Raw genomic sequence first — 22,847 nt, 5'->3', positions numbered from 1 at the left:
GAGAAGAAAACTAAACGAACGAGGTCTACATAAGCCGTATCTGATGTCCCTGCATTGTGGTACCCACTTATATGGTCTGTGTGAGATGGTGCTGAAAGCTTGACTAGAAAGTGGTGTGACTGGTCTACTGTAAACCGGGTATGAAAGCAAGAGAAATGAACTCAAGTGGGGCCGTCGTTGCAGCCGAAGTGGGTAGGTCTACGTAGCGGATTGTTTTAGTGCGATCTAAATATTACTGTCCACTTAGGCACGGTCTACTATTAGGAGGAGGACTCTGCAATAATTAGAGTGCCAGAGAGGCATGTAAATTCAAATTTACATTTTTTAATATAACGGACTGCTCATTTGTTATGATACTACTAGGGTGGCAAAAAAAATTAGTAGCTCGTGCCTCGATTGTGATTCGCACTTGACTCGCTCATTATTGGAGCAAGTTATTAGCGAGCCAGTTCGCTACTAGTTCAATTCATAATTAATAAGTTCAGGCTGAGGCTTAACTTGTTCGTCAGCTCACGAGCTAGCTTGGCTAGACATCAATTTGTGAATTTGTATAAATTTGTGTGCATTTTATACTGTCCAGCTCGGTCCAAAAAGTTTGTATAATTTATTTTCTTCTTAAAACAAGATCCAGTCACACCTAGCAAGCCAGCTTGACAGCTCGCGAGCTAACTCGATTTAGCTCGTGACAATTTCAAGCTGAAATTTCAGCTCGAACACCTAAAATCAGGTCGCTCGTGACTCGGACGAGTCAGCTCGTAACAAGTTCAAGTTGGACCCAACTCATGACAAGTCAGCTCACTGCCACCCCTATACTTACAACATTAATATTTCTTGATATTATCAAATGCAACGTCTGAAATCAAATATTCATTTTTAACAACTAAGATTTAATAAAAAATATTACAATATAATTTATTTGTTTGAAATAACAAGAATAAAGAAAAATAATTTAACTTATTATTTTTGTGTTGCACAAATTTATTATGAATGTATAATAAGTTGACAATAATGATATTTGTTCATAATAATTTATTAGACGTAGTCAAAGATAAATTTTGATTGTTTTTTTAAAATTTTGTAGTACCTTAAGCGAATATCTACTTCACAATCTAAATAAGACTTATCAAGTTTTAGTAGTAAGAAGTCATATCTAATTTTAGTAGTCTAAAAAGAGCATCTTCATCACTGCAGTTAATTAGCAATTGCAAGACAGTTGTCAAATTAAAAGTAGCCACTAATTGCAAAATAAATGCATTCATGAAAGAATAGTAACTACAAAATTTCACTTTTTAAATAATAGTAACTGTTCATTTTCTCAAATGAAAAGGCTTTCATAATATGAAAGCTTTCAAATTTTGAAAGAGTTTAATATTTTTAAAAATAGAAATGAATATGTCAATAAGAACTTTGCAATTATATTTGCAAGTCATTTTAGATGCTCTTATTAAAATGAATAGTTTGAATCTACATCGAACAATCACCGATTAACAATCATTATAACGTAAAGATTATCGATCTTGTCCTGCCATTTAACTCAAATAAAATCTTTCAAAAATAAAACAACTCAAATATCATTCTTATCATCTTGAGGAGGATCAAGCTTGAATTCTTCGTCTCTTTATCCTATACAATTAAACTACATATATGCAGAAAAAAATGACAAAAAAAAATATGGTCATTATTATTTTTTACGCCTATATTAGCACTAATGTATGTTGGAGCCTGGAGTCGTTTAACCAATAATATTTTTTTCAATAAATATTGAACTACTTTATTAATTGGAACTAATATTTAATCTCGAAATTTTTATCATAGAAGATTATGTTATATTATTATTATTATTTTAATTTCTATTGGAAATCAAAAAATTGTGAATAAGTATCTAAAGCACCGAAATTTTTTTATATACCATAATAAAAATAAAAATAAAAACCAAAACATCTATGTTTTAAGGGAATTTCACCTATACCCAGGTCGCAAAGTCAATCTACAGTTCCATTTTGGAGGAACCGCAGAGCCAATCTGCGGTCTCACTTAATGGCCGCAAAGAAGTGCTTTAGATTGTTGTAACATGCAAAGTGGGGCTGAATAAAGTTGAAATTCCTCATAACGAAGATATTTTGGTTTATTTTCTTTTTATTATGTATTTAAAAAAATTTCGGTCAAAAGCCGCTATGGCTGCTATGCTATATTATTATAATTAGATTTGAACTATGACAATGTCAGCTTGATTTGGAATAATAAAATTCGATGGGTACATCGTACTGACCGTTCTACCGAATTAAAATATAAACCAAGTTTATGCCAAAACCTCTTCAACCGCGAACGCCGTGGATACATCTCGTGCTTCGAGCATGCTGCTGTTCTTTGTTAGCTTCGTGGCACGATTTGAGGTGGTACCAGGAGTTCTGTAGCCAAATAGGATAAGTCTCTTCTACTGTCTCCATTTTTGACAAAACATGTCCTCTCTTTTGGAGACTCCATTAAATAACTAGTGTACAAGGCTACAAGCACAGACGATTTTTTTTTTTTTTTTTTCAAAATAGCATTAACTTTAAATATTTCAACGAAACAAGCACGTTGAATTTGATTTTTATAAAAAACAGTTCTGCCGATTCTGTAGATCAGTAGAGATAGAATTTTTTTTTACTACATTACACTTGCTGCTGACATATTAAACTGCCTCCACCAATCTGTTTTTCATAAAATACAAATTTAATATACTTATTTCGTTGAAATATTTAAATTTGATTCTATTTATAAAAGAAAGGTCGTTTATATTAACTGAACGATTTACTAATGCGACCTCATTATTATTATTATTATTATTATTATTATTATTATTATTATTATTATTGTCATATTTATGAAAAATAGTCATTTTCTAATGAAATGAAACCCATAGATTGTCATATTTATGACATTATTTTTTTATTAAAATATGTATGATGTTTAACGATGTCATGTATTAGCAATTCTTTCGTTGTTTTAATCAGTGAGATTCGAGAACAATGCTAATTTAAAATTTAAGACAATGTATAGGATCTTGCAATCAATGCAAAATAAAAAATGAATGAACTAAACGATGAAAAAAAATCTTTCCATAAATGCAAAACCAATTATAAATATATTAATGTTATTTACTTAGTTTGTTATTATTTAATTTGGCAACTCCGCATTTTTTTTAACAAATTTCTAAAAAAAGAGAGTAGAAGCTATCGGACTCATAACAAAAATATATAGAAAATTATTAGATAAATACATTTCACGACTTTAATAAAAAAAAATTAACATTGTTAAATTCCCATTGATATAATTAGAGAATTTTTTTTGTTTTGCTATTGATTCCAACTTTCTTAAAATATCACTATACAAATAGCAACTTGTCACGTGGAATTTTTTTTTCATGTCAAAATTGAAAACTTGTCATTTTCTTTACAAGCATTTTGAGGTTGACGTTTTTTTTAATTAAAAAGGCCTACATCCAATTAATTATTTTGCTTTACAAGAGAAGTTTCTTTAAAATTGCCTACAGAAGGTTAAATAGAGTTATAAAAAATGAGGTATATAGAGAATAAGGAAAGAATAAATGGTGAAAGTGTCATCTAATTCTAAATTTAAAGACTTGAAATGGAAGAGAAGGATGAAAATTATTTTATTTGTTATGTAATATTTATTTTTCTTCCGAATTTAAAAAGCAAGCTTTAAAGAAAAAAGAAATCGCAACTCCAATACTAAATCACTTCCTAGACACGTAATGGATTATTTTTTAAATATAATTAATTTTAAATATTTTAACAAAACAAGCATCAAGAATCGTTGATTTGATTTTTATAAAAAAAACAGCTTCACCCATCCACAGGATCAGTAGAGCTATTTACTATTGATTTATGTGGTCAGATTGTATAGATGTGTCATAAAATAGCTCCACCGATCCAATGTTTGTGTCTCCACCGATTCGCAAGATCGGTGGAGTTGTGTTTTGTAGAATCTAAATCAATGGTGTTTGTTTTGTTAAAAATATTAAATTTGATTCTATTTTTAAAAAAAATCCCACGTAACGTATGTACTAATTATTTGTTGAAAACCTTATGAACGTTTAAAATATATTAAATTTCAATCTAATGTTTTTGTAGAATAATTTATAAGACATCATACCAATTCAAACGATATGTTATACTCTAAATTTTGGATATTTGTTATCTTTTTGTGTCCTTGAATTTTTATGGATATTTATTCATACAAGGAACTTCGGTTATATTTATAGGTCGAGTGTTGGTCCAGTACATGGAAGACTGGAGAACAAGACATGTACAACGACGTCCACTTGTTAGTGACAAGGACAGATTCCTGAACTAGAGATTTTTTAACACACTTTTCTTCCGATTTTTTTATTAATATCAATTTTGAAAATTGTTGTTTTGCTATGAACAATAAAAAACAGTAAAAAATTTTGGACCGTTGGATCAGCGATTTTCAAAATTGCTTAATAAATAGTAAAAAAATTCCAAAAAATGTAAAATTTGGTCTCCAAGCACATTTCAATATGGAGATCATGTTGAGCGGTTCGGATCGATCGTTTGAATTTTCAAAATAAAAATATAGTGTCATGGAGCACCAACTCATTTTACTCCATGGCTCACTGTAGCCCATCTCATATATATATATATATATATATATAGAAACCAACTACGGTGCTACGCGTAGCATAGAGGCCCTCCGTGCAACGGTTCAATATTCGACTTTTCAAAATCCTAACAGTCGATCCAAACCGTTCATCTTGTTCTCCATATTAATATGTGTTTGGAGACCAAATTTTATATTTTTTTGGAATTTTTTTACTATTTTTTTAGATTTATTGAAAATCGTTGTTTTTTTATGGTCCAGATTTGCTGAAAACAGTGATTTTCAATAAATCTAAAAAAATAGTAAAAAAATTCCAAAAAATGTAAAATTTGGTCTCCAAACACATATTAATATGGAGAACAAGATGAACGGTTCGGATCGACCGTTAGGATTTTGAAAAGTTGAATATTGAGTCGTTGCACGGAGGGCCTCTATGCTACGCGTAGTATGCTAGCATATTCTTATATATATATATATATATGAGGGTTCAAATGTCTTCATTTTTTGTGCCTCCATCATGCCTCCATTTTTAAAAACTTAAATAACTCAAAGTTTAAAACTTAAACGTCAAAATAAAACCGTTAGATGTGATCTATGCTATTTTCTCTATGTGCTCATAAAAAATTATCACTTTTTGATTTTGCTTTTATGTGAATCAATAAGTTAAAAAATCAACGTCTAGAAATTATCCACATTAGTATACACTTTCACAAGCCCAAGATGACAACCAAAACAAAGTTGAAATGCCATAATTTTTTACACATGCATATATAAAATGATGTAGTTCATATCCAACGGTTTTATTTTGAATTTTAAGATTTAAATTTTGAGTTGTTAAAGTTTTTTAAAACATAGGCATGATGAAGGCACAAAAAATGGAGGCACTTAAACCGTGGTCTCTCTATATATATTTTATGGAAGGCATGTGATTTGTTTAAAATAAGATTAAGATGTAGTGCAAAATTCACAAAAATTGAAGTTTCAAACAGTTTTCAATAGTAGATCACAGTTCTTGTTTTGTAAGGCTCCCCTATCGCCGACCATTTGAACCGAATTAAACTGAACCGATTCATTTAAACTAGAAAATCGAACCATTTGAACCGAATTTTTTCGGTTCAGTTAAAAACCAAATAAAGCAAACCATTTGAACACCCCTACCTGTCGGTCCAAGATTTTTATTTTCATTTACATTAGTTGCATTGCTCTCTCTTATTTCAACACTATATACAAGAGCTAGTTACAGGGGTGGACCTAGGATTTTTGTTGGAGAGCAAAAAAATATTGAATTGGATTTAAATAGCTTATCGGATATAATCTCATTAACTAATTGGGTACTCGATAAAAAAAATAATGCTTTGACTTATATTTTTCAATGCTCTGACTTATAATTTCTTATACTTAACTTATAATTCTAATTACCAATCATAATTCAACAAATTTATTTTGATTTTAACACTAAATTTAATCCGAATTACAAATCAAACACACAGAGAGAGGAAAAAAATTTCCTTGAAAAAGCAAATGTGATCAGTACCGATAGATTACCACTAAAACTCGAAATCCAGGAGGGCGGCTGCCCCCTGGTTCTATTCTGGGGCCGCCCCTGGGTAGTCAATCCTTAATTCATCAACAATTTACCAGATTTGAGGAAAATTTAAATAAAAATGCCGTAGGGTATCACGTCAATGACTAAGCACAGCTAACATATAATAAAGCATCCTGTTTTTTCAAACAAGAATACATAATAAAAACATGGTCAATATAAAAAAATCGTTATCATGTAGAAACTTCACCACCTGTTGCTTTCAGGAATTCACTTTGAAAACTATAAAAAAATAAAAAAAATAAAAAAATGAGCTTTTGTGGTCTTGCGAACTTCTGGCAAAATACGGTTTTTTTTGCCACGCTAGCATAATTATTGGCCTTGTTGTCTAATTCCAGACCATTTAAGTTGATTGATAAGTCTGAATCCATTTTCTACGAATGGTGTAGATTAAACCTTCATATGGAAAGTAGAAAGAGAAACTCGTTTTGCTCTGTTGCCTATCGGGTAAAGCTATTAACAAAGCAGTTTTGGCTTGATGCAGTGAAAAACCCATAAACAACACTGTTTTGATTCTACAGTTTGTGCGTTGCATGACGCCAAAACTACTCTGTTAAAATATTTACGAGTGCATATCTTCTGTTAGGTGGAAAAGTTCAACTTGAGGTGGTGGGGGACAATGGGAACTTCACTGATACCTAACAACTAAATTTACTGTGGTTTGACTTGCACACAAAACCCTTTTTTTTTTTCCTGTGATTTTAGCAGAGCCTCTGCCACTGGCACACACATCCTGCCGTACTTGTCCACCAGAAGCTCGGGCCGTACACTACCTTCACTAAAAACTGCTGGAATCCTTTGCTGCCATTTGTGATAGCAAGTGGCACGAAGATGGTAAATCACAACCACACCATGGATAATTGAGTGTGAACAATTCATAGGGACCCCACACAATAAGCAAGACTGTCATGGCCGGTAACATGACGCGGAGACCATACCATCTCTGTAGCATATAGACAAAGAAGAGGTGCAATGCCACACAGAAATTGCACATAGACAAAAGAGAGGTGCAATGAGGATTCTACTAGGCACCGGGCATCACATGACACAAAGGTAGAAAGAAAAAATTTCTTTCTTTTATTTGGCTCAAATTTTCTTCCTTTTTTCCAAGAACTATGGCTTAATTGAGAGCTTGAAACAAGACTACAAAACTAAACTTCTCCAACATAACACTAATTTAAGACGAGAATTCACACTGAAGCAAAATTGCAGAAATTGAGTGAGCAGGCTGATTTCGGACATTATGAATTTAGGTAAACCAAGGGGTATGGACCAATAATGCCAAATTTATGAAACTAAAATTCCAGATCAATACTTCTTAAACCCTGGTTGCTAGATTCAGCCAAGGAATGAGAAAACAGGATAATCTGGTACGAGCACATTCTGGCCTGGGAAAAGTACTGCACCTGGTACCAATACATCCCACTGGTTTGCAGTGGGTCATACCAAGATTAAAATTGTATGGTTAGTTTTCATGTTCTTATTCAGCCAAAACTTGAGTCACTCCAGCCTATATCATGTTTCAATGTAAAATTGAATGCCTAAGCTGCCAACAAGAACAGGTAATTAAGACTGACAGCAAAGCAAATGTTACCAACAGGGGGGTGATGATATTAAAAATACTAATTTTTTTGTTAACACAACACTATCAAAATATTTTACTATATAGACAATTTTATCCTTAATTAAGAATTTCTTTTAAATATTGATTCTTGCATATCCACATAACTTTTTTTTCCTAAAAGTTATTTTTTTATAAAGTATATTATTTTTTTTTTAAATTTGTTTCTTTTTCATATATTATTAGAGGAGGGTTCAAATGCCTTCATTTTTTGTGCCTCCATCATGCCTCCATTTTTAAAAACATAAATAACTCAAAGTTTAAAACTTAAATGTCAAAATAAAATCGTTAGATGTAATCTATGTTATTTTCTCTATGTGCCCATAAAAAATTATTACATTTTGATTTTTCTTTTATATGAATCAATTAGTTGAAAAATCAACGTCTAGAAATTATCCACATTTGTATACATTTTTACAAGCTCAAGATGACAATCAAAACAAAATTGAAATGCCATAATTTTTTACACGTGCATAGATAAAATGATATAGTTCATATCCAACGGTTTTATTTTGAATTTTAAGATTTAAATTTTGAGTTATTAAAGTTTTTAAAAATGGAGGCATGATGGAGGCACAAAAAATGGAGGCATTTGAACCCTCCTCATATTATTATATGATTTTTTCCTTAAAAGTTAGATTCACATAATAAGTATTCATTATTTATTTTTATTGGATCTTTAAGATTTTCTAAGGGAATTACAACCATGAATGAGTTTATTATATTTTTACAATCTATTATCATTGTATATATCGATTTAGTTTATCCATCTTCATATTTTTTTAACAATCTACTATATATTTTTTTCAATTAACATTTTATATTTTTTTTGCGCACACAAACCACTAAAAAAAGACATGATTACTTTTATAAAATTACAACAATCATGCTAAAATTAATAAATTATTTGCATTGGACTTAAATTGATAAAATATTCCAGACAATTTTAATTAAAATTGATATATAGATTATAAGTATCAAAATTAAGAGAAAAAAAATATAAAATTAAGCAATATATTTGAGTTCGATCAATTACATATAAAAACAAGTTTAAAAAAACGTTAAATGCATACCTTGACTTAATCTGGTTTGAGTAGAACTTGATGGTTCGGTGCTTGAAATTTCAATTGAATTGATGTGTTTTTTTGTAAATTTTGTAACTATGTATATTTCTATGGAAAAAAAAAGATGTCGAAAAGGAATACCTCAATGTAAAATAAAATTAAAAAAAAGGAAAAACATATCTAGCAATTAAGGAAATCAAATAATTAATAGATAGTCACTGTACTAATTACATCATGAAAAAAAATATGGTAGTTAGAAAGATATTTAAAGAGAGTTAAAATTGTCCATATATTAATTTTTTTTAAAGATGTTGTATTAATATAAATGTGTGTGGTGTCAATATGCATACCCCCAACAGGGTACCACCAGTAAAAAATGCTAGCATGGCAGAGACAGTAATCTACTACAAAATTGGTATCTAGCTACTGCAATTCCTAGTCAGGATCAACATGGACCTGCTAGCTTGAACAACGGCAAATGTTCTAAAGAAAAATGGTACATGCCTGATTAACTAAGTCCAACAGGAGGAGTCAATGATGTCACCATGTCATTCAAACCTTGTAAATATAGAGAAGCAATCATACGCCAGAGTTCTGGCCAGCGCACTCACTTTGAGCAGATCAGAAAAGTGCTCTCCGCGGCACGAGAATGAGCAGAAAGAGCATCGTTCTCATTGATCGATCTTGTTTTCCTCTAAAAGAACATCTACATAAACCATTCACAGTTATATCTCCATGCCTGGAAAACTTTGCACTGGCCACAAGTTGAGACAATGGCAAAACCAGTTTGCTTCAAGGATTTAAAAAAAAAAAAAAAAGATAGTGTGGGTTTATTTTTTTCCGGACAGAAAGGATTTCTTTCTTCTTTTATTTTATTTATCTTTTTCTACTGAAATTTAGAAATTGAAATATTAAAGATATGATTCAGCCTCGTACTATGTTAAATGTAGTGAACGACAGCAATGCTCGAAAATTGAATGTAGTGAATACAATTCAACCCCACAAAATTACAAATGTAGTTACCAGATCACAGTAAAAATAAATTATGGAAAAACATCTGGATTATTTCTAACAGGTTATGTAGAACATTTGCATGTCTTGGATTTGCAAGCATGCCATTACTTTTACTGAGCTTTTTCTTCAAAGTAGCCTAAGTAAATCAAATCAATGTCGTCAATTGTTTCATGAAAAGGTTGCACCTTACACAGGAAATTGGCCGCCTATTTTACAAGAAACAACAGGGCAACAATTCAGCCTTGATGAGTTCAAACTAGCATAAGAACTAGCAGGACACTATCATGTAAGCCCAACTGCAGGTAAAAAGGCCTCGGCATGAATGTAAATGTATTATAGGGTTAGACTACGGAACTAAATGACTTGCAAAGAAGCTTACAATGTTTACAGAATAAATAAATATTCCTCGGTCTAGTTTAAGCAATCACCTTATCATGCAAGTACGAGAAGAAAAAAAAAAGCAACAAGTGCAATTAAAAACTCAGATTAATAATAGATTTCCATTGTTGCAACTCGTCTATAACATAACAGAGAAGAGAAGAGATGGTTATACATTAACAATCAAGCCTTTCCATTGCATGAAACTAGCATCACATGTGTATCTATTGCATTTTCACAGCCACTAAAACACAAATTTACCAGAGCCATCTAAATTCACCAAGGAGAACCCGACCCATGCTGAGACGAAGGAGATTTCGACCCTGCACTGATGTCCCTTGAAAACCTCGACCTCGCTTTAGGTGTACCAGTGACTGGCGTACCACCACGATAACTTGCACGAAGTGTTTCATCAACAGTATGAGATGACTTTGCCATTGCATTTCTGACAAATTTTTGGGCAGCCTGTGAAAGAGTTCTTGCACCAGGGCTCATACTCCCACTTCTAGAAGGAGAAGGCAGAGGAGGTTTAGGTGCAAATTTATTCCTCCTCTCTTTTATCTTTCTGGCTGCCTCTCGGGAAAGTAAGTGGGCCTTCACATCCCTAGCAGGCGGAAAAGGAATTTTAAATTGGGGCCCATTTCCACTACCAGGTGTGCCCAAAGTGTCATCATCCATATCCAACCGCAACGGGGTCCCCTCTATCTCTCCCCAAGTCATAATAGGTGATTCATCCACCCCGGGCGCAGGAGAGGGGGTCTTGACAAAGCTGTATCCATTATCTGCTTTCTTATCCGATTCCACATAAAACGGGTTAGCATTTGGGGTCCTTCTCAAATCCTCTAAATCATACTTCAGGGATTTATCTGAGTCACGGGGTGCAGGTCCAGCCGGCGTAGATCCAACAAGTGTTGTATACAGAATTGTTGCTGCCTCATCCTCTTTTAGGTAATTAGAATCCGATAAGCTCTTACCGTGGAGCCGGGTATTTGATCGATTAATTTCCTTGGTTAATCCTTTGAGCCTCTCAGCTTGCTCTTCTGGGGTTAATGGTACCTCACCATTGTCAGCTGGGTGGTACATTAGTAGATTCTTAGCTGTGTACTTCCATCCCTCAAGTGTACTTGGTGGTTGGCCTGATGTGCCATAGCCATCAGTTATGCGGTCCTTCTTGTCATACTCTATGGCCTCAACCTGCTTCTCGCCTTCAAGCAAATGGGCGTACTTCTCTCTCTTCTTTTGGTTCACCTTTTCTATTATTTTAGAAAAGCTCTCATTATCTTCACTAGTGTACCGGCTCAGGAATTCATCTAAAGACAAAGTCAAGTCGATTTCACGATCTTGGGAGGGTAAAGTTTGGTTCTTTTCAGTGAAATTAGGGTTTGAAGGTGTGGGATCGGTGCCGACAGGGGTAGCAGTGAATGAAGGGAAGAGGGATCCTGAGCGAGAACGAGAAGTGTCGAGAGGGTTTTGCGCTTGATTTTTGGAAGCGCGGCGCTCTAAGATCTTTAATTGCGCATCGCGGATCAGAACCGGGTCGCCGGTTCGTACCGCCTCAAGCCAATCAAGGCGGTCCCGGAGCTTCGGCAGGTCGGGGAAAAAATCCCGCTCGATAATTTTTTCGATGGCAGCGACATAGGTGTCTTCGTCGAGAACGGCCGGGCGGTGGCGCTTGCGAGAGGTGGGGGCAGATGCGGAGGCGGAGGTGGTGGTTAGGGTTTGGGTGGATGGGGAAGGGGAAGGGGCTACGGAGGGAGATGGGGAGGAGATCTCGCGAGGGGAGTGGCCGGGCGAGAGAAGCATGGTGGCTACGGAGGAAGACGGGGAGGAGAAATTAGGGTTTCAGAAATGAAGAAGGGTGGACCGAATTTGATTACGAAATTGTGAAAAATCTGATAAAATTGGGGAAAATCTGGGCAGGGACTGTCGGTTCAACAAGATTCTCGACTGCTGTGCTGCTGTTTCCTTTCGTGTATTCAGTGCTTGTGGTTAGGGTCCCTCCCGCACACCGTACGTGCGTGTATGAACGGATGGATTTATAGAAAAAAATTGTTTTAGTTAAGCTAGTACGGATTTTGACACAATCGGACGGTCGGATTAGACAACTGAGATGAGAAAAGGGTTTGTTTCTTTGACCGCTTGATCTTGTAGCAAATAAATTCAAAGCTTTCAAAATTTTGCATGTACATATATCACTCGTTAAGTACATAGACTTTAACGGCTTGGATTTGACGTTTGAAGTCGATCCGATATATTTTTGTAGTTATGCTCACCAAACCCTCTTGTTAAACACATCACGCCCTAGTTTTGCTCATATAATAATACATATCAGAATTCCAGGCTGGACAAAAAAAATTCTGATTACCAATCCGAATTCAAAGAATTTATTATAATTTTAATCTTAAATTTAACTCAAAATACATATAAGAATTCCAGATTGGACAAAAAAAATTCCAGAAAGAAACAAACTTGATCCGGACCTATAAATCTTTGTAAAATTTCAAAATTCAAAAAGACAATTGCCCCTGGCTTCACTTAAGCCCTCCCTTGACCACGTATTCAATTTTTGATGCTCTAATGAGTAGCAAACATAAATCTCATAACTAATAGAGTGCGAATATGCTAAGAAAAAAAATTAGATAACAGTTTAAAAAAGGTAAAGCCAAAATAGATCAATAAAATAAAATAAAAACTGTGTTGATGTGCATTGAAAAATGTTATAAATGGCGACCTATAGAAAAGTTATTATAACTAGGTGCGTCGTTGTTGCGGCTACGCCGCAACCATTTTTCTTGTGTATGTTGGTATACATAAGTATCAATTTTTTTCATTTTTCTATTGTGACATTTTCTTTCCATTCTTATGTATGGTGGCAACAATAAGAGTCAAATGACAATAATATACATTCAGATGTACACATGGATCGACGCATAAGAGTAATTTTATGAGAAATATCTAAAAGAAAAAATAGAACTTGAATTAATATTTCTTGAAAAAGTTTATTAAATTGTTACACAACAACATTTCGCCATCAGAGATTTCCAACGTGTTGTTAGAAGTTAAAAGTTAAAGTTAAATCCAATTATATTGTCTTATTTATCTACCAGTATAGTAAAGTATGTTTGTAAAGCAGTCCAATCTAAACTTCAAACTACATGGAGAAACATAGATGATTAACTTTGAAACAAAAACATGTGAATCAAAGAATTACTTAGAAAAGATAACTACTAACAATCAGAAATCTCTCTCTATCTCACCTCTAACTATCAAATTCTCTCTCCATTTCATTTCCGGCTATGCCCAACCTTTTTAAACTTAGCATATGGCTCCACCTTTTTAAGAAATTTCTTATTCCTTTTTGAAGGTGCTAACTTACCTTGATAGTTCAAAAAACTTTCAATTAGTGTTACGCATCATCATTCTCCATAATGTGCATAATCAGAATTTGAGTCCCTCATGTTTGAGATATTGTCCCTTCATCTTCAAGAAAATCGTACATCAAAACCTGTAATTTCACTAAAATAAATTACAAACTCTAGGTTAAAAAATTCAGAAGTTGAATAGCCTTAGAGTTCTCGAGTAGGAGGTTCTTTAATTATGATAATGAAACAATTTGAAACCCCCCACAACCCCATTGTAACTCTATTGAACAGAAACATAAAAAATAATTAGCTACTATGCAATGAAAGATTTATTGATGAGAAGTTAAATAAAGATACCTCTATGTCCAGGGACCTAAATGCATGACAAGTAATAGGCAAATATTGCAACTTTCCTTTTTAGACTGTTAGTACTTGGTACATACTTTATACCTTGTTTAAAGGAAAAGAGACACCGATTGAGCTACAGTTGATGGATCACTACAAATGTGTTTTTTTTCCAAGACGTCTTCAACTCATTGTTTACGATCAAGAACTTGATGAATATTGATAACATCATGCATCAGGAGGAAAGTAGTGCATGTTAAAATACATTAAATTAGTGCACAAATTCATTTTTTTTAATTCTTCTGCAACATAAAATAATTTTTCTGACATCTGGAGCATCAAAGATATAATATAACTCTAAATGTTTTTAGTTTAGACTGGAAGGAAAACCTTTTGATGTGATTGGTAATTGCGAATAAAATAGAAGGTAGGGTTTAATTTAAAAAATAAATATGCAAATTATAGATGTAAAATGAGAATAATTTCAGTGTACCTGAAATCTAGTAGGGTAAGAGCAAGAAATCGCACCCCAAATAAAGGTATGCAAACATCATTTGTCATTTTTCTATGCTACCTTCTTCTGTAAATTTAAAAAATAGCAAAATATTAATTTTTTCCATCTTCACACTGGCAACGAACAAAATAATTGTGTGCCAAAATCAGGATTGAAAAGTAAGCATAAACTATAGATTTTTTTTTTTCATAACATAGTTCAATCAAGCTTAATGTGACACATTTACAACCTAGTCCCTCAAATTATCCCTGAAATTATTCTTTAGAGATACACAATCGCAAACCACATACCGAAATATGACCCTGCCAATAAGATATTTTTAAATATAAAAGCAGAACATGATCTTTAATTGTAACTAAAACATATTACTAAATACACATCCTCTAGTACCCGCCATATATTGAATGTACTTGCAGCTAAGTAAAAATCACCCAACTTTTCTTAATTATGAGTTAGTCAAGGAACCTCTAAAATCTGCCGTACATATTAACACAATGTTATCCATCAATAAACAATTAATGGAAGATTGAAATTGAAGTGTAACATGCTTGCCTTAACTTGCTGCAATTTCACCTTAAAAAGAGAGCTAAACAGAATACCTAAAATGTATCAAGTACAATATGGATGCTATTTGAAAAACTAAGAACTAGATCCCATGTATTTTAAAAACATTTTTTGGCTGCAAATACAATAGGGAAGCTATTTGAAATACAGTAATTTACTAAGCATGATAACAAAGATACTCACAGCTAGTCCATCAGCTTCTTCGTGCTTCCCCTTAGATCGTACCTTTAAAACCTCATATGAAACTTGATTTGCATTCATCCCTTCTGCACTTAAATCCAAAGAAAGCAACTTGTTTTGCTTCTGCTCACCCTCATCTCCGCTTGCATGGGACCTGTCACACCCCGAGATAACCCGCCACGTGTTTACATGTAAGGCGTACACACATCACATACATTATTAATAACATCCATGAATGCCACATTTAATTTCACAAATCAAGTCTTACAATAATAATATAAGCAGTTTAGCAGTGGTCACGACAGACATGGTTAGAATACGATAACAACCATGCATGTTCAAATGTACCAATTTTTTTATGGAAAACAAGCACACGATACAAAAGCAAACATAAGTGACATTTCATCTAAACTTGGATCTTTTCGCTTGCTATACTCACAACTTTTGCTCTGGCGCCTCTTCATTACCTGGAACCCATATAAATATGGAACGGGTGAGAGATTCGAACATTCTCTCAATGCGGGATTCAGTTCCAGCCCGGAATTTGTAAAATCTACTTAGTTATCACAAATATGGTATAGATAATATATGATAAAAATAAATGCATAAATACCTCTAATACAATGCAATCCTACATATTTAAACCATTAATCACTTTCAAGTTTATGTTAATCCATTTTATTTGTCTCACTAGACGGCGAATTAATATTCCGCTAAATCTTATCCGTGAGAGGACCGCTTCCGCCTACAGTCACGTCCGTGAGAGGACCGCATCAGCCTACAATCACATCCGTGATATGACCGCTTTCGCCTACAATCACGTTAACGAGGGGTCTAATCGAACACCGGACCTAATGTATACATCCCGATACACAAGTATATTAGCCCCTGTTCACTTTAATTATCTGTTCATTTCACATTCATTCATTTAACACATCACTCATGTCATAGTCAACACATCCTATTCACATAAGTCCTTTGATCAAACGAATAATCCTATCTTAATATCTCCTAACAAAGTCAAATGGTTGTTCGAATCCAACATGCATAATTCATCTATATGAAAAATAAATGCACACAAAACGATAAGTAATAATTTCACAAAGTCCAGGAAACCCGCACCTGTGATCATAGGGTAATTAACAATTGTCTTCACGTATACTTTACTTCCTTGCACGAAAGCCTAAACCACGTATACATGGATTTGGAATTAATATAATGATAACAATTCCACTAATTATAAATTTGACTGTGAAATTATTCTCCTAAGTAACACGATTTCTAAATTAATATCTATATGTTTCTATTTGACTGTTGTTAATTAAATATAAACCAAATATATTTGATACCATATAATTAGAAATATAATATAATTTATGCACTTCTTAAGATTTAACATAAATATATTAGTCACTTGTGGTCTGACAATTATAATGGATTTTGTTTGTCATGAGGAATGGGATTAAAGTATTGATAAGGTTCTAGAATATACTCCTTTGTAATAAAAATAGTTCTAAGGTTATCGATGAAAAAATATTTAGAATTATCGGTGAAAAATTATCATTTAATAAAATAATAATACAATTAAACTCTTACAATGGAAATAATTATTCTGACTGAACATACAAAGTTTCATGAATTTTGCAATTAAATGATATATGTATAAACCTCGTAATGTTCATAAAATTGTATAATTAACATATTACGGTACTTGATAAATTATTTGGGAATAACTTGTTTAACTCATTATTTTATTTAAAACATGTGCTAAAAGTAAATAACAAATACATATAAGAGATGTAAAAGAAATACTATAAATATAATACAGATGTAACGCAGAATTTATATAATGAATAAACTAATCATGTAAAATAAAAAATAGAAGAATTGATATTCATGAAATAAATCAAGTTTCTCAAATTTTAATCCGAGGGTTCTACAAATGAAATTTTTAGATTATAATAAAAATATTTACTAATAACTTTAAATTTTCATATTTAAACATAACAAAATATTAATCATAAATTTCTCGAATCTAAGAACAACAATTTATTCTAATTAAATCAATCTAATTATCTATTCTAATCAAAGAAATTCATACATCAATTTATAAACAAAATATCATAGTTTAGAATACCTTAAAGCATAAATTTCCAGACTATAGAAGGGGTTCAACCAACCAACTAACAATGGAGTAATTTTTTTTTTTTTTTAGATATTCTTAATTGGCCGTAAGGGAAGGAAGAGAAGGAGATATGGCAGGATTCTTGATATCATTAAAGGGCCTAAATAATCACTAGTAATCGTGTCCGTGCACAGCAACGGGAGCAAATTATGTAGTAGAAAACCTAATTTATTAAAGTATTTTTTTTCATAAAAAAATAGAGAAAATAAATATCGCTGAATGTAAACCAAAGATATTATTTCTGAATTGAATATAGGAATAAAAAACATAGCATTCTCTAATAAAAACCATAAACATACAAAGCTAAAACAAAATAAACAACCTAAAAGCTACTGAAGTAAGTAATTTCAATACGCTGACACCACATTTGGTAGCACCTCACGGCATGTTGAGTCTGCACATAGTAAACAAATTGTTTTAATCAAGGAACTTCAAGTTGATTAATATTGATTAATTTAAGACAAAGAGTATTTTGATATTTTAATTTTAGAAGTACCTAAGTCTCAACTTTTCATATTCTGGCATTTGGGGATTAAAATGGACAGTGAAAATATCTAGTGAAAATATCTGTGGCAAGCAAATGATTATCTGCAAAATATTTTTATTTATTTAGTTTACATTTAGTTTTTAAAATTTGAAATAAACATAAAAGATATAAATTTGTTACAAAGGTTATGGTCATTGCATGGGAATTTGGAAAACCCATTGCTCATATATATTCTCACATACACCACGCACCACCTTTTTGTTTTCTTTTGCTATGTTTATATCACAGGAGGTTGCTTATACTTATGTAATACTCTTCGTGTATATATATGCATGTAATACTCTTCGTGTATATATATGCCTAAGGGCGTTTTCACTTGGGGAAAAAAAAAAAAAATCGAATTTAGGACAAATTGCCAGACAAATTGCCACGAGATGATCTATGCTTTATTTTTCAAATGAATATGAAGTTCATTAACGCAATTTGTGACTTGAAGGTTTCAAATAATGCTACAATGTATGGTGTGTGGTGAATGTGCCAAAATGTAATTCCTAAAATATAAAATAATGTATCAGTATGTAATTTCTCATATTGAAAAAAATACATTAATACAAAAGTAACTAAAATCTAAAATGTTAAGTTCATTTTATTTTGTCAAATTAGATGTCTTCAACTATTGTCTTTCATATTTCTTGAAAGTAAAGAATTATAATAATGTAATTACTACTAATTATTATATTAATCACATTTAAAAAAAGTGACAGACAAACTTTAAATCTCCACGACAGCATGTGAGCACTTCTTCATTTTATTAGTTTCACTTTATCGTGTCCGTGCGTTGCGACGGAGACATATTATAAAATTGAGTAAAATATGAATTTTTTTTGTTATTGATATTCATACAAAATTAAAAATTAAAATAAAAGATAAGACAAATAAAAAATAATAATAAAAGAAACAACAATAAATTTTAAAAAAAAGAAGACAAAATATAACATGAAAAAATTCTTAAAGCGTCATTGTCATTGATCCTCTTCAATGTAGTCCAACATTTCTAAAAATGAACAAATAAAATATGAAAAAGTAGATTATAATTGTTCAAATTGAACACATATATAATAAAATTAGAAATTTTAATTAATATTTACATGTGGCCAAACCCATCTATAAATAATATTACTTCTGGTATTGGTTCAATTAAATAATATTTTTTGACAAATTAATTGATATTTTAAAAATAATGTCGTGTATAACTTAGTATCTCGAGAGACCAGGCATTTATGACAGCCTTGACTTCTTCTATCGCCTCGCTCCATCGGGCTACCGCTAGCCGAAAAATCAGTAAAAATCCTCCCAACTGTCTGTTTGCACAAAAAAGAACAAAAATGGAAATTATTATTTTTGGAACAAAATGTGTTATGCTATTTTCAATTGATATTCTTAATTTGTTAATTCCTGCAACATAACACTAAATGCATGATGCAAAAAAACTCAGCCTATTTACTACATGAATGTGATTATTTACATGATAGCCCAAAATATAAGCATTTGTTCAAAGGGTTTTTGACTGTGGATTTGCTCATTGGATCAAGTGGTTCTTACTGGAAATGCATAGCCTAGGTGCAGTGGTGCTACAAACTTTGATTTGTGTCATTTCATATTCAATTCATATTTTTATCCAAAAAGGGTGTATATAAGTCATGTAAATACCTTTTTCTGTCTTACATATAATTTTTATAACCTATTTACTAATTAATTCCACTGGTTCTACATACATGCTGAAATTGGGGGTTTATTGAACAGTCTTTTGTAAAAATTGTACAGGACAGATCACATGGTCAGATTTGGTATTCTTGGTATATAAACTTCCAGGAGATTGTTTATTTCAAGCTCAATGAATTTCAGAATTTTCTAAAGCTTCTAGTTATGTCAGGATTTCAGTTTAATGATGATCAGTTCTATACCAGCTTTGGCTCTGGTACCAGTCTTTGTAAATTTCAGAATATGAACTTTAAAAGGCTCCCAGAAATTGTAGAAAAATCCAATAAGTGTGAAATTTGTTTAACTTTGGGCTGTTTGGTACCTGTTGCATCTCACTTTGCTTTTTTTCATTTGGTTGCCGAGTACAGTGATTGGGGTGTACTTAGGGACCAGTTTGAGGTACCTTAACGTTGGTATAAACATGTTTTAGGATTTCAACACAGTGGCTTATATGCATATGCAAAGAGGAAATACAAAGATCAAGCATTAAACACTTTATTTTTATGAAAATTTAATTTAATCTTGTCAGGCATTGTGAATTTTTTTTGCAATAAGGACCATATGTTTGTTACTTTACAACTAAGTCCCTTATTTTATTTGTTATTTGATAAAATGCAAGAAGCTTGTTTATTCAAAAGGGCAAACCCTCTATCAACAATTATATATTGTTGGTGCTAAAAGGTGCTGATTTCACCCTGGTTCTCATGCAAGAAAATAAAGAAAAGCCAAAACAGTAAAGAAATTAACTTTTGTATAGAAAACTTGCTTTTTATTCAACTTGATTAACCTATAGTCCTATACATATCTCTTGTGCATGAATTAACAAAATTCATTTTTTACTGTTTTGGCTACATGCTTAATATTAGCCATTGATTTGGCATGAATTAACAAAATTCATTTCTTTTCTGTTTTGGCATGAATGAACTTAACTATGTTTATAATGAAATTATAATCTGAATGAATGTATGTCGAATTACCTTCAGGCTTGTGCTGCCAAAAGTCACATAGGCAGGAAACTCTTGATCCATTGTGCTAGTTTTCACATGCGCCTCTAACGAGCTCTCTAGCGAAAAATTGATTTAATCTGCATCATGTCGGCAAACAAATGATGGCAACAATGGGTACCCTAAAGACCAATACCAGTACAAAAGGATCACCATGCAGGCTGTAACCAGCATATCAATACCTTCCAGTACCACTGTACCAGCGATGACTGTTGTCAAACAGTATAGCAGCATCTCATTCATTACCAAATGAATGGGGACCCTCGTGATAAGGTTCAACCCATGCATAGAATCTCAATAAACAAGAAAGAAGAAATAAAAATTAAGGTGAAAAAGAATGAGAGATTTCAAAAAGGGAGATGATATTGGTATGAACTTGAGCAATATGGTATCGAAGTATTAGGAATGCACTTCGAAGAGTAACACTTACCTTTTTGAATGACTGAAGAAGTAGTCATCCCAAAGACTCTTGGTTTATATTCAGCTTTATGGTAAAATTCCCTGTTTTTTTTATAATAACCTTTAAAAATAAACTTAATGAGAAGGAAAGTTAAGAAAAGATGATGAAGAAACAACCAATATTTTATTAATTTTATTCCTGAAGTTTCAGTCAATAAATCCCGTGTTGTAAAAAAACAGATGCCTGACTAATCGGATTGTATGGCCGATCAGTTGGAAATGGTAACTTTATTGTCATGAATAATTAATGAAAAATTAACACAATAGGAGTAACCTAATATCTTTCTGATGTAATCTCTGCACTATTGAATTTAATAATATTGTGAATAACCATAACTTCGTGATTTACTAACAAAGTGAAAACAATTGAAAACACTTTTAAAGAGGAAAAGAAACAGACTGATGAAAACTATTTTTTTAATGAGCAATTCTTCCAACTTTGCTAGCATATCCTATAATTAGACAATTCCTGTCAATACCAAACTTTAGCACCAAATAAAAATTAAGTTGGATTTGCAGTAAAAGCAAATAATCCACCACTGTTAAGCCCTAAACTTTCTTAAAATTCTTCCCTACAAACGTAATCCCTCCACTGAAAGCAAGAATCACTACGAAATTCTGGCAGAAATTAAACAAAATTTGTGAATAATTGAGAAGGGAAGGGGAGAGGGGAAGTACCTCGGCCTCCGTAGCTCTATCGTAGAAAGGCTTGAGGGTTTGCTCCAAGTCTCTTCGCACGCAATCGCTCCACGCGGGCGATGACTTCGTGCACGCGAGGGTAGACCGTACCTGCTCAGACCTGAGCCCCTTCCTCTAGGTCTCTTTCTCTCTCCCTCTAAGATTTCGATGAAATATCCCTCTCGCAATCTCTCTTTCTCCTCTCTGAGTTCTCACAACTCGACTCAAGCCATGAGGGTTTTCTATCACAAACTCTCTCTCAGCGTAAGAACGACAAAGAGAAGGATGAGTCGAACAGATAGGCCAGAGAAGGGATGTGAAGAAGGGAAAAAACAACATAGGAGGAAGAGGCGCAACGAAGAGAAGGGATGTGAAAAAGAGGAGGCGCAGATTAGATCTAGGATAGAGAAGAGAAGAGGCGCAGCGCTCGAGTTCCAGCGAAAAATTTTACACACGTTGGATTTAATCTGCACGATTTTTAATTCAAATCCAACAGTGCAGAGAGAAAATACTTGTGGTTATACATGTGGCGATACGTGTAACGGGTCTAATTTTAACTAAATTTAGACTTCTACACGTATAAATAATGTATTTAATCAAAGGAATGCAGATCATTTGATTGAAGGGCTGAGCATCATTTCACAAAAAAAAACAGTAAATCAAGACCCTTGCAGGATCTAGACATTAAGCTCCTTAATAAGGTAGGAAGATAAGACAGAGGATTCAGATTTGATGTAAACAAAATGAATGAATCTTGTTTAAATAGAGGAGAGGCGGTTATCCGGATTTCATATTTTAAAATTAAAATGGGGAGCGGGGTTGCGCCCTTATAACAGAGGGATAGTTTTATTTTTAATCTGAAGAGTCGCTAATTGCGGTGGTTATTTTGGAAGTTATTGTTTTAATTTCAGTAATTATTATAATTAAATAGATGTTGGACTTATCAAAACAATATGTTAAATCGGATCTTGTATTTTGAATAAAATATATAATTATTTTAGT

At 32.6% G+C, this 22,847-nt stretch overlaps 1 protein-coding gene across 1 annotated transcript; it reads right to left on the bottom strand.

Annotated features, from left to right (window-relative positions):
* Positions 1-10,396: 10,396 nt before the first annotated feature.
* Positions 10,397-12,286, bottom strand: LOC144571524 (DGCR14-like protein). Its single transcript, XM_078320850.1, has one exon. The coding sequence runs from the start codon at positions 12,107-12,109 to the stop codon at positions 10,583-10,585; it is 1,527 nt and encodes a 508-aa protein (XP_078176976.1). The 5' UTR covers positions 12,110-12,286; the 3' UTR covers positions 10,397-10,582.
* Positions 12,287-22,847: the final 10,561 nt, after the last annotated feature.

The sequence above is a fragment of the Carex rostrata genome, chromosome 19, assembly GCF_964058835.1.
Source record: "Carex rostrata chromosome 19, lpCarRost1.2, whole genome shotgun sequence".
NCBI lineage: Eukaryota > Viridiplantae > Streptophyta > Magnoliopsida > Poales > Cyperaceae > Carex > Carex rostrata.
This window is presented reverse-complemented; position numbering and strand designations above follow the sequence as displayed.

Excerpts from the sequence above, each read along its gene's own strand:
- LOC144571524 (XM_078320850.1), bottom strand. The coding sequence starts at position 12,109 with ATGCTTCTCTCGCCCGGCCACTCCCCTCGCGAGATCTCCTCCCCATCT.